This window comes from Ixodes scapularis, unplaced genomic scaffold (assembly GCF_016920785.2).
Source record: "Ixodes scapularis isolate PalLabHiFi unplaced genomic scaffold, ASM1692078v2 PGA_scaffold8__174_contigs__length_109621045, whole genome shotgun sequence".
NCBI lineage: Eukaryota > Metazoa > Arthropoda > Arachnida > Ixodida > Ixodidae > Ixodes > Ixodes scapularis.
In genome coordinates this window covers 62,023,072-62,036,069 of record NW_024609883.1, presented here as the reverse complement: position 1 = coordinate 62,036,069, position 12,998 = coordinate 62,023,072, and the positions used below count along the sequence as shown (strand labels likewise).

The window sequence follows — 12,998 nt, the reverse complement described above, 5'->3', positions numbered from 1 at the left end:
GGGTAGGCTATGGTGTCTAAAAAGCGTCTGCGACTGACTTGTTTAACGTGTCCTACAAAGTGGCTCCTAGATTTCCGCCTGACGACGTCATAGAAACGTCGTGCTGTCGCTGCCCGCGATCCTGGTGGTGATACAGCAGTGGTGGTGGATATGGTAGACACCTGCTATGCTGCAAGTCGCTCTCCCAATTCACAGTCAGCGGAAGCTTCTGCAGCCAGGAGTTGGGATGCGTCGATGTGAGCGAAATATACGATATCTCGTGTATTTTTTGAGGAACTTATGGGCCCAACCACCAGGATTGTGATATCTGACACAAAGATATTCCGGCTTCTGTGACTTCATTTCTTGCCACCTTCAGGACCAATTTCACGCACATGCGTAATAGGATGCTAAGCACACCAGTCAGAGACGGATGTACTATAACGTAGTGAGACTATAGCAATGTCCTCCAAACTTTCGGCATGTACCAAGATCAAACGAGTGCAATAAATACGGCGGGCCATACGTTTCCTTCAAATTCAGGGGGGGGGGGGGGGGTGATTACTTGACCACACCACCCCGCTGACGTCGTCAGGTGACTATAGTCCGGATGATTATAGTCAACTAAAGATAACAAACGATATATCATCTGCTATATTTAGAGAACCATTTTTATGGTTTTGCTTTTTGTTACGCATTTCTGCAACGCTAAAAAGTGTATAGTCATCCCTCCGAAAGAAGTTTGTCGACCAGTTTTTTTAGTATATCTTGAATCGGAGAAACAATAGAACTTAGGTCACCCACTCAACTTGTTTTACGTAGTTTACTAATGCATACTTAACTGGCAGATGTGTGTCGTGCTGCTTACCAAAAGCGAGTTTTGAATCTTCGTCGTCGGAATCGTCAACAGAAAGGCTAAAAGGAGCCATGTGGCGCACGTGACGGTGGGTCCCACTCCCACACGCACCGAGAGCATGTAGAAGATAAGCGGTGAGCAGATGATGCCTATGAAGGGCATCGCAAACTGCATGATGCAGTATGAGACCAGAAAGCAGTCTACACCCAGTATGGTCACTACCTGACCTGCAGGATATTGGGTCCTTGAAGTTGGCGACAGTTGAGTCATCTGGGGAAATGAATGTATAGATGAGGTTTGTTTTATTTATGGCATCTGTAGACTTATTTGATGCACATTAAACCCTAGGTTGGCTGATAGTGTTTAGCGAAGTTTTTAAACAACATTGACCTGCATATATTCTTGTACTGTATTGCGATTTGACGCTCAAAACAACTCACGACTGTAGCTTGTATCACACGAATCCCATAGATCAAATAGTGCTTTTATAGATTGCACGCAATTTAGTGATTTTTTTCTCAAGACTCGACGAAACAAAAGTCCAGACTGTATGACGAAGTGGTTCAGTTCGCTGTTTCACCGACCGTGGTCAGACAGATATAATGATACGAACTATTTTACTGATCTCCCAAGAAATATAAATAGAGAAATGAGAACAAAATTCGGTGCTCATTAAATATGCAAAAAACAGAAAGATTCATTGGTGGATTTTTAGCGAATGTGTTGCCATGACTCATGAAAACGCCACACACGTCTTCCTTTGGGAAACGCTAACGCTGACCCCTTAACTTTTATTTTTTACTTTTTCTTTTGTCCTTCCCTCTTGGCTTTATCTTTTGCTTCCAATATTTTAGGCTGCCTCTTTTTGACCTCGTGACGGAGTCAATGTTAGCGTTTCGAATGGGTGAACGTGTGTGGAGTTTCCCAAGCGTCATGCAAACGGATTCCCTAAGAATCCGCGAATGGATCTTCGTGTAATTTTGTCCACCCCTTTTCTGTAGTCTGGCTGTCAGAGTACGTCACGCCCCGTGATAGGCCCTTCAATATTAGTCGTGGAAAGAACCACATCCATATCACTCGTGGAGTAACCGCATCCATGGTTCTAACTACACGCACACATCACAGCCCACGCAACTGAGCACACCCGCATTCCACTGCGTCGTGGCGCAACACCTCCTCGAAAACAAAGCCGTAGTGCAGAATGGGATGGTGCCATCAGAGAAGGCCAACGCAGTACACAGATTGGACACGACGATTACGTCTACGTTCGGCTGAGGCTTCAGGCGAATCCGACCGCTGACGCAGTACTCGTTTTCAATCTGTGCCCAGCGTTGGCCTTCTCTGATTAAGCCATCTGGTTCAGTACTACGACTTTGTTATCCAGGAGGTGTTGCGCGCCACTTTCTCCTCTCTGGCTCCGTACCAGCTGTGCGCGTGACTTCGACAAAAACCAAAAGGCTCGTTTTGACGAAACCCCGGCGGTGTCTGTCAGTTTATCAGCACCGGAAAAAGAGGGAGAGGTGGACGCGTGCTGACGTCAGCGCTTCGGACCAATGGGAGCGTCGCACGCGCCACCCTCTTTTCTGCTCCCCCCGCCCCGACAAATGTAAGACATAGCCCGGTTTTCGTTAAAACGAGCGTTCTAATGATAACGCACTACAACATGAAAAAGTATAAATACATATCCTACCTTTTGAAAGACGGCCGCCTGTAGGATAGCTCGAATTCGTAGCCCGAAGCGCGCGCACAGATGCAGCTGGTAGCACGACAAAAGTCCCTCCCCAACGCAGGTAGCCAGGAATATGCCAGATAGCGCGCCCAATTGGGAGCTGCTGCTATCGCTTATCAGGTTCCTGCAGAAAAAAAAATATTTATTGATCACTACATGTATACACCACGAACATTAGAAAAACTATATCTAGCGGACTCCAATCTAACCGGCGAAAATCAATACCTGATTAGACAAAGCATTAGTTTGTGGTACAATCCTGTGACTTCAATTGTTAAACAGCGGGAGAATTTACCAAAGGAACATGCGCGGAGAGGGACAGCGGCTGATTTCAGAATTATTATGTTCTTACTATATTTAGGACTGCCTTATCAAACTCATTACCGCCCAAACGGAGACCAAACAATTCTGCGAAACTGACTCACAGTCAAATGCAAGGCGTTTATATACTGACAATGCTGTTTCGGCAAACAAGTGGAGCCGACAACGGGTGAGTCTTACGAAAGAAACAAAATCGCAGGAACGGTGCTTACACTTCCAAGACCACGTTAGTTTATGAAAGGAAAAGTTCGGCGCTAGACATGAGGCACTTTGCCTCACCAAACCAGTACTGGTATAAAAGGACCGCCAGAAGGGATGACATGTTACGCCAATGTGCAATCTGCTCTGTGAGACACCATCACCGGTTCAGGGAGTTTAGAAAAAGATTGATAACGTCCTCACTCCAGAATGCTCAACAAAGCTCCAGATACCCAGCGTTCTGCTGTACATTTCTGAGCAAGGGTGCAACTTCCCATTGCATTGCTTATATCCGCTGTATTAAGAACTATGGAAGCCAGGCCACTTTCACAGGCGAGGAGTCACTCAAAAAGCGCAGCTTGTTAAAAGCTGTAAATCAACAAAGTATGCAAGCCAGCGTCTTTGTCAATAGAGGTTTCCGAGTGCTTAGAAAGAAGCTCACAGAGGTTAGACTGCGACCAGGACGGCAATATACGACGACGAATTTTGTCTTGGATGTCGTTGTCCATTTCGTCTGAAATGACGTCTTCGAAATACCCGTGAAGCACTCCATTCTCGCTTAAAAAGGTGTTCCGGCTGTTTTCAGAGCTAACCAAACAAATTGCATTTTCCTTCTACCCGGGCTTTAGTCTTTTTGGTATAGTATTTATTATCTCGAAATTTATTATAGCAATTACGAAAACCGTAAATGAAGATGGTACCAAAACCAGAATTCAAATTTCTGTGCGCTCTTTAGTGGTAAGACATCAAAAATGGTACAGACTTTCAGGTCGTGCAGGTCGTCATAAACAAAGTATGTCAAGTGTTTTTTTTGTGCGCTTCTAAGTGAATCAGCGACGAAGCAATCTTATCCCACCATCAAACTTCTTAACTTCTTGTAATCAGTTGGAAGGAAACATGGCTTACTGCCAACTTTGCACCATTTCTTTCGTCACACTTTAATGTTGCCAGTAGGGGTTCCCGGTTTGAGAAACACAATGAAAACGGAACTCGAAAACTATATAACTTCCCGAAATGTTTTTCTTCTCATACAATACTTGACAAACTGACACAGCCGTGTCTATCGGTGCGTTGAGGCAATTTTGAGACAAATCGGCGGCCATGAAAAAATTGCCGAAGTACCCATTTAAATCTATCACAGCTTGTATCGCTTACAAGTATATTGCCGCGCGCCAAGTAGGCAGCGCGGCCGTAGCCTAACGGTTATCGCGCTTGCCTCCCACGCGAAGGGCCAGGGTTCGATTCCTGGCCGCGACTATGCATTTTTGTTAACACTGTAATATGATGTTCTGGTGAAATCGAGAACCGTCTAGCTGATTCGAGGTCAGAATGTTCTACGCGTCGAACTTTCCACGCCGATTATTCCAGAAGCCCACGCATGTACATAAGGGGCTCCGCGTGGCGAGCCACATTCAGTTTTCGCCCCAGCGTTCGACTGTGCTGCTCCGCCGACTTCGACGCCCGCGACGCTCTGTTATTATCGTTGTACCCCTTTTATTTTTTTGGCACAAGTTCGCCACATTAAACGTTTATTTCTTCCTGTTTATTTCCTATTTTTTTGGTCACCACCCGTGACATTTTGGTGGAGGTGCTGGGTAGCAGAAGTCCGTATTCCGGGTGTAGACCTTGGGTGCGGCGACTGGTCCGAGTTTCAGGTTCCGCGTCGGGTGGTCTTCTCACCGGGCTCGGAATGGGGCTTGCACTGCGGGCCCTGGGAGGGGAACGCTGCACGGGCATGCGCTACCCCGCACCTCTCGAAGGGCCAGGGTTCGATTCCTGGCCGCGACTATGCATTTTTGTTAACACTGTAATGTGATGTTTTTGTTTGCGCCCTGGGTTCTCATTCGAAGAAGGTCCTCGGCCCTCTCCCGTCGATACTGGTTAGTGAAAGTTTGCCTCAACTCATTCTTGCAGGCGGTCCACGAGATCAACGAAGTCTCCCGATTCTCGAACCAGTGCCTGGCCGTTCCTTCGAGCGCGAAGTAAAGGTTCTGCAGGCGCTGGTCGTCCGTCCATCGGTTGTGCTGGGCCACCCGCTCGTACTGTTGAAGCCAGTCCTCGACGTCTTCGTGGGCGTCCCCGTGGAATGGCGTCGGAGTACGGGGTGCGACGGGCAGGTAGATGAAGGCAGGAGCGGCCGGGGTCTGTGACTGCTGGCCGTCCATCGTCGGCTTCGTTGGCTGCTTTGCGTACCTTCGACGACGTCGCAAAGCAGTCACGGTATTCGGCGAGGAGGTTAATCAGCTGCCGTCGTTTCGGGTCCGGAAGCTTAGGGTCGATGTCGAGTTGCGCTGGCGACGTACCGTCTTGCTGAGGTGGCGAGGATTCATCAGTAATGGCGGCGATTTCGGCGGAGTTTCGGAGTTCCTCGACGTGGCCAACGGCTGCACCTTTTGTGAGGTGTTGCGTTTCATTCCGGAAGTTCGTCACGAGGACCACAGTGCGGCCATCCTGAAGTTCAGCTACTCCCCGTGCGACGCCTATTCCTCTTCCCAGGAGCAACTGGAGGTAACCTTCCAGAAGAACTTCGCTACGGGTAGCTGCATCGGTCACGACGGGTACGACAACACTTGATCGCGGCGGCAGATTCACGTGGTCGGCAGCGACTCGGACGGCGGCTGACGCAGTTTGGAGTTTCTCTGAAGACGGAACAGGTGTCCGCAGCGTCAATCTGTTTTCTCCAAGGTCGATGACGGCGCCGTATTCACACAAAAAGTCCATGCCGAGAATGACGTCTCTGGAACAGTCTTGTAGAATGACGAATTTCACAGGACACGTCTCGCCGTGAATTTCGACGCGAGCGGTGCACCGTCCGACAGGCGTGATGAGGTGTCCTCCGGCGGTTCGTATCTGCGGTCCATCCCACGGCGTTGTGACTTTTCGAAGGTGGCGAGAGAGCCTCCCACTCAATACTGAGTAGTCTGCCCCGGTGTCAACGAGTGCCGACGCGTTTTGGCCATCGATAACGACGTTTAGGTTGTTGGACACCGTTGCAGGCGCGTCGGTGCAATGCGGGGCGTCGAGAGAGTGGGAGCGCTCCGGCGTTCTTGGAGGCTCTTTACTCGGGTCGTCTTCGGCAACGGCACCTCCAGGCGTTGCCGCACTTAGTTTTCCCGACGAGATAGGGGGGACAGGCTGTCACGGCGCGACCGACGGAAAGGCGACGCGGAACGTCTGGGGGATGGAGAACGGGAACCTCGTGGTGCGGTGGGCGCTGGTGACGGAGGGCGACGGAGGTATTCCTCGATGTCCCTTGGTCGTTCTCCAACACGAGGTCGACGGTCGTTTGGAGCGAATCCTTGCAGGCCGAGCTGGCGGTAGGGGCACCTCCGGTAAACGTGGTCAGCCTCCCCGCAGTGGAAGCCCCATTCCGAGCCCGGTGAGAAGACCACCCGACGCGGAACCTGAAACTCGGACCAGTCGCCGCACCCAAGGTCTACACCCGGAATACGGACTTCTGCTACCCAGCACGTTCACCTATACACACGATCATGCCACGAGTGCCAGCGACGCAAGAAACCGCCGACGAGGCCGGCCGGACTTCTGCAGCCCATTTCTCCTCCAACTACACCCTTCCAGCAGATCGGAATGGATCTACTTGGTCCTTTTCCGCCTTCGATGTCGGGGAACCGCTGGATCATCGTCGCCAATGATTATCGCACGCAGTACGCCGAAACGAAAGCTCTTCCCTCAGGGACTGCTGTGGAAGTCGCCAAGTTTTTCATCGAGTCCATCGTCCTCCGGCACGGCGCTCCCGAAGTTCTGATTACAGATCGCGGATCTTCGTTCATGGCCCAGCTGACGCAAGAGATCCTTCGTCTCAGTGGCACCGGCCATCATCGAACCACTGCATACCACCCGCAGACCAACGGGCTGACCGAGCGACTCAACAAGACAATCGCCGATATGATCTCTATGTACGTCGACGTAGAGCACAAGACGTGGGACGAGGTGTTGCCCTACGTCACGTTTGCCTACAATACGGCGGTTCAGGAGACCACTGGATTCACCCCTTTCCAGCTGGTACATGGTCGGAAGGTAACGACCATGCTGGACGCAATGCTGCCCGATGAACCATCTGACAATGAGAGCGACGACGCCCAGGTGGTTGCTCAACGCGCCGAAGAAGTCCGCCAGCTCGCCCGACTCATGATTCAAGACCAACAACGCGTCGACGCGGGCCGCTACAACCTTCGTCGCAGGGACGTTCACTTCCAGCCCGGAGACAGGGTGTGGGTGTAGACACCCATCCGTCGCCGCGGCCTCAGTGAGAAACTGCTGAAACGGTACTTTGGACCATACAAGGTACTTCGTCGCCTCAGCGAGCTCAACTACGAGGTGATGCCCGACGGAACAAGAACATCATCACGCCGCCCACCACGACCTGAAGTCGTCCACGTCGCGCGCCTGAAGCCGTACTACGCTCGATAGGACTGTGGATCTTATGTGTTTCAAGTGACTCTTTAGGTTGCCGTTCTTTTTATGTGCTTCGTTTTGTTTTGGGATGCATCGGGGCGGTGCACTTTTTAAGGGGGGAGTAATGCCGCGCGCCAAGTAGGCAGCGCGGCCGTAGCCTAACGGTTATCGCGCTTGCCTCCCACGCGAAGGGCCAGGGTTCGATTCCTGACCGCGGCTATGCATTTTTGTTAACACTGTAATGTGATGTTCTGGTGAAATCGAGAACCGTCTAGCTGATTCGAGGTCAGAATGTTCTACGCGTCGAACTTTCCACGCCGATTATTCCAGAAGCCCACGCATGTACATAAGGGGCTCCGCGTGGCGAGCCACATTCAGTTTTCGCCCCAGCGTTTGACTGTGCTGCTCCGCCGACTTCGACGCCCGCGACGCTCTGTTATTATCGTTGTACCCCTTTTATTTTTTTGGCACAAGTTCGCCACATTAAACATTTATTTCTTCCTGTTTATTTACTATTTTTTTGGTCACCACCCGTGACAATATTTCCTATCATCCGAGCTGAGGTTGGCATAATGTTCTCGTTGGATCTGATCGAATATTGCGATTCTTGGCCGCTAAGACGACCACGCCGGTTATCTTCCAACACCGGGCTGGTGGCTACCTCTACTGCCCTGGAGTAGACATATCATGGGTCCACAATCACAGCGCACGATGCAATGCGCGATCGGAGCCGTGATATGTACCGTACACACCTGTCCTACGATGGAGTCCGGCACCTACCGAAGACAGTAAACAAGCCGGCATGCGTACACTCAGTGGTTCACGGTTTGCCTCTCATGTACATTTTGGAGCGTACCTGAAGAACACCAAGTAGTTTCTGAAACTGGTGCTTCCGAGATACATTTTATCCTTGAAAAGTACAAGTAATAACCGGTTCAGAGGAAGATGACGAGGCGGATTGAGGGGGACGCATTAACCCAACAAGCTACACCCAGATGACGCTGCTGATGAAGCGATAGCACACGATCCTTGAAGAGCAGTCAAACCTGACCATGAACAACGCGATCTTATTTGAGGCGCTACTGCTCCCGCTAGAAATACCCGAGAAGACACCAAGATAGTCACAGTGCCGATATCCCTCTTTAGAAACTATATGATATATGAATGTTAAAATTATCACCATGTGATGGTGAGAACGAATGTTCATTGCTTTAAAGAGTTGCATTATTTGGAGCTTGGCAAAAGAAGACGATTGAAAAAGCGGGAGCTCAAAAAGGCGAGCGAGTATGCTAAACGGTTTTCTCTGAGGCCGGTTGTTTTGCCCTTTAAGCTACCTCAATGCTATCCACAAGGTCGACGAGATAGAGAAGAAGCTGTCAAAGACTCAACAGTGGTGTTCGCTTCGTTTCAACAAGTGCCTCGACAAACCCCAGTCAGAGAACCGACGGATGCGATACACTAGAAGCCACATAAACGTAAAGGAATGTAGACAAGCGCTTTGAAAGGTAACATGTCTTTAGTAGACTTGTCTTAAGTTGTATAGCGCAATAAGCAAGCAAAAATATAGTACTCCTAGTGAAAGTATTCGTTCCGGCATAGCTCGCGCAGGGCCAAGGAAGGCCAACGTTGTGGCGTAGTAAAAACTCAAGATGACTTCATAGATCCTTTCGCCGCGCTAATGATATTTCCTTTAAAGTAACTAAAAAGATAAAAAAAAGTCTTTTTATGCTGATGTGAGGGGTTGTCATAAGAGTCTAAAAACGTTTAGTTCTCCCTCCAAGGAATGCTCCTGAAAATATTGAATAATCAAAATAAAACTCGCACAACAAACGTTTTTATTTTGCGGTTGTTCCAGAAACACCTAAGACTACGCAAGGTCTAAATAAGGTTATCTCCAACTTACTCCAAAATGGGTATCCTCGCAATGAGACAGCCGTAGTAGGCAAAGGTCACCAAAAACACCCAGAAAATGTCCATCCAGAGGATGCCAAATACGGCCATGCTGAAACGGGTGCGGCTGGAGGTGACCTGACTGTAAGCAATAATCGAGTTTGTTGGCCCATTTAAGTTTTCAGCAAGCGCAGAAATGGCTGGATGGACACACACAAAAAAAGATACCAAAATACAGGCAGCCTAAACCTCGCGATCCGGTTGGTTGAAGAAATATTTATTAGCATCGTATCACAGATACGCTATAGCAACCGAACCCCGAAGGCATATTGCAAAGCCGACTTTCGCTACCTTCGTGTACACAAAGAAACCGGTTCGCCCATCGTGTCAGGAACTGTTAATGTCCAAGAAGCTGGGGCTGATTGTGCCCAACCATGATATAGACCGACACGCTGGTTACAAACAAGCCCGCGTTTGCCCACACCAGGTGTGGGCACTGCTCGTGCGCACAAACCGAATTTGCGTGAAGCGAAGCGTCTGCGCGTGCGCAGTGCCGTCGACAGCACCACCACAGCTGCATGAGGTCAGGGCCGCGTGTTGGTTTATACGTTTGGCAGTCCAAGGGAAGGAGCATGCGTGACCAACGACCCCGTCGCGATGGGCCACAATGTGACCTCTACAAGAAAAAGTATCCAAATTACACTTTGTCTAGCAGAGGTGCGACCATATTGGTGAGTTTGAATATGTAATTGCCAATTTTGCTTGTATTGTCAAGATTCCTTATGTTCTTCCATTTCATTTTTAAATACTTGAAGCGAAACATTTAGTTTGTTTCTTTTACTCCAGATTTGTATCGTTATAGGTATTGATGTTACAATTGAATTGCATTCGTCAAATCAAGTGGTGTTTGATATGAATGTGTCTCGCGTGCTATATTTAGTTGCTGTTTTTAAATTAATTGCCTATTATCGTCGTGGTTATAGTATTATTTGATAAAGGTTAGCTCTTCAATCGATTTTTTTTTTGGTCATACACATATGATCTTGTTATGGGGATATATCAAGAACATAATGATAATATTGACGCCATTATTCCTTATATTTTATACTGGTCATCATACACTTTCTGGTGTATATATTCCTTCACCGTAAGTTACGCCGGGCGACTGACTTTTGCGATAAGATGAAAGAACATAGACGTTGTTAAATGTCTTACCCTCCGCAAGCCAGCCTAGAGCGTAATTTGGCAACCAATAAAGAGCTCGCCAGTCGCTTGCTCAGCCTGGGAAGATCACTGACCACCGCCTTTGATAGAACAAGAGTGTTTTTCATATGTCTGAAATGTAGATTTGATAGGCAAAACAGCAGATTAACACTTTGAGAACTCTACAAGTCCTGATTGGATCGTATCTATAAACTTTGAATAGACGAAGAGACAAAGAGCAAAATGGTAAGGAGGTAGCACGGCGGCAGCCATTTTCTACCTCCTCTGGCACGCGAGTTGCCTTGGGCCTAGAACCTAAGGTCTTCTCAGTACTCTGTACCGTCGTTTACATGTAGTGACAACTAGTATGCATAACAAAGCATATTTTGAGCAATAAAATTCGTTTCGTATGACATGCTATCAAGTATTCGACTTCACCCAATCTTCGTCATAAGTCACCTGCAGTCTCAAAATTATACCAGTTTTTCACCTTAATACATTTTTTCGCATAAAGTGCCGCATATGAATGCAAGGTCGGAAACTTTTTGAGAAGGCAAAAGATTGTGATTTTTTACAGATCAACTTATATGAGCCGCAATATATTTATATAATTCGCTTGGACGGAAAACGTTTAGGTCTCTAAGACAAAGCAGACTTGACGCTTGGTTGCTAGGTACAAATATTTATGACTTTTCATGTTGCTGGATGAGGTTATTCTTTACATGAAGGGTAGTTATTCTATACTGCCTGTTGCTACTTTCATTGCTATACTTACAACTACATCATTCATCGTTCAAGTGATTATGTGTAAAATATATTGAATATGCACTATTTTCTGAGAAGCTGTTTCTATAGATTTGTGAACATATTTAATTGACAACGACCTCAATAAAATAGTGTGTTATAAAATATGTATGGTGTGGATACAAGCTAAACCGTCCCCTCCTCAGGCAAAACAAAACACTTCAAGGTATGGGTGGAAACTGACAATGCAAGAATGTAATATCAGATGAAAGGTGAATGGTACGTGGCACTTAGAGAAAGATATAACTTACTTGAAAATAACGTTACATATCAGTATACTGAATGGTGAGTTAGCGTCTTCGTCCGTCGACTTTTTTACCTAGACAAAATATTTCCAAGAGCCTTAGACAAGAATGATGATTCACGACAACAAATTTAGAAAGGGAAGTGGTAGTTAGCACCTTTACTGAATTCAAAACAAAGTAAAACATGCATACCTAGACAGTCTAATTACTCTAACTAAACGTAAACATTAAAAGCCATTCCTAAAATGCTCTAGGTCTGAGCGTTTTATAGTGCTGCACAAAGAGAACAAACAATAACCAAAATTCTAAGGTGTAAAGAAATACAGAATTCTTAAGATGCATGACATATATGTTGGATTCTGATCTGTAAGCTGACATCTAAAAGGTGATTCTAATGTACCCGGCGAATTATTCTGCTGTAGCTTGAACATACTTTAATACTGGCTTTGCATTCCACAATATTTGAAATGGAAGAAACGTTGACAACGCATGATAAGAACTGCTAATAGTTTTAGCTTGTTTTGGAATAGCATTGTACGTGCTTGAATATTGCCGCGCGCAGGGCTGAGAAAGCAACGCTCGGTCACGGACCTCCAGAAAGTTCTCGTTTATTCATGTACCGCACGTAACTTCTATCATTTATCCCTGCTTTTGTTTTCTAGAAAGTGCGTGTTCATTCTCGCCCCGATCACGCGACGCTCGAGCCGCTTTCGCCGAATCTTCGAGATACCGACGCACTCTAGATAAGAGGCCGCCCGCGACTTTGTCGAGTCAGTTTTCGCACCAGCGTTCGACTCTACTGACACGCCGACTTCGACGCCCGCGACGCTCTGCTTTCTTCTGTTTCCTTCTTTATTTTTGGCACAAGTTCGCCACATTAAACGTTTATTTATTTCTGTTTATTTCTTGTTTACTGGTAACCACCCGTGACATTCTGGTGGAGGTGCTGGGTACCGCATGTCCGTGCAGCGCACCCCTCCAAGTTCCCGCAGTACAAGTCCGAACCGAAGCTCCAGAGAACCCGACGAAGACCAGATCGAGACCCGGTCAAGTCGCCGCATCCGAGGTCTACCCCCGGAACACGGACTTCTGCCACCCACGACCGATCCGAAGACGACGATGGCCAACCAGGCGCAGACCCCGGCCGCTTCTGCCGTTGTGTACCTGCCGCTCGCACCCAGGACTCCAACGCCTTTCCACGGAGACGTCCACGAGGACGTTGAAGACTGGCTGCAACACTATGAACGTGTAGCCCGCCACAACGGATGGACGACTGAACAGTGCCTCCACAATCTCTACTTCGCGCTTGAAGGAACTGCGAGGAATTGGTTTGAAAACCACGAAGCGTCCTTCAGTA

At 48.0% G+C, this 12,998-nt stretch overlaps 1 protein-coding gene across 1 annotated transcript in view; it reads right to left on the bottom strand.

The window, feature by feature from the left end:
• The window catches only part of LOC8033033 (multidrug resistance-associated protein 1), an 89,277-nt gene extending 79,777 nt beyond the window's left edge, over positions 1–9,500 (bottom strand). Inside the window, exons 1-3 of the mRNA XM_042287006.1 lie at positions 9,403–9,500; positions 2,526–2,688; positions 848–1,105 (exon numbers count right to left, since the gene is read on the bottom strand). Of these exons, the coding sequence (XP_042142940.1) occupies positions 848–1,105; positions 2,526–2,688; positions 9,403–9,500 (519 nt within the window). The remainder of the gene's footprint in view (positions 1–847; positions 1,106–2,525; positions 2,689–9,402) is intronic.
• Between the last annotated feature and the right edge of the window lie 3,498 nt (positions 9,501–12,998).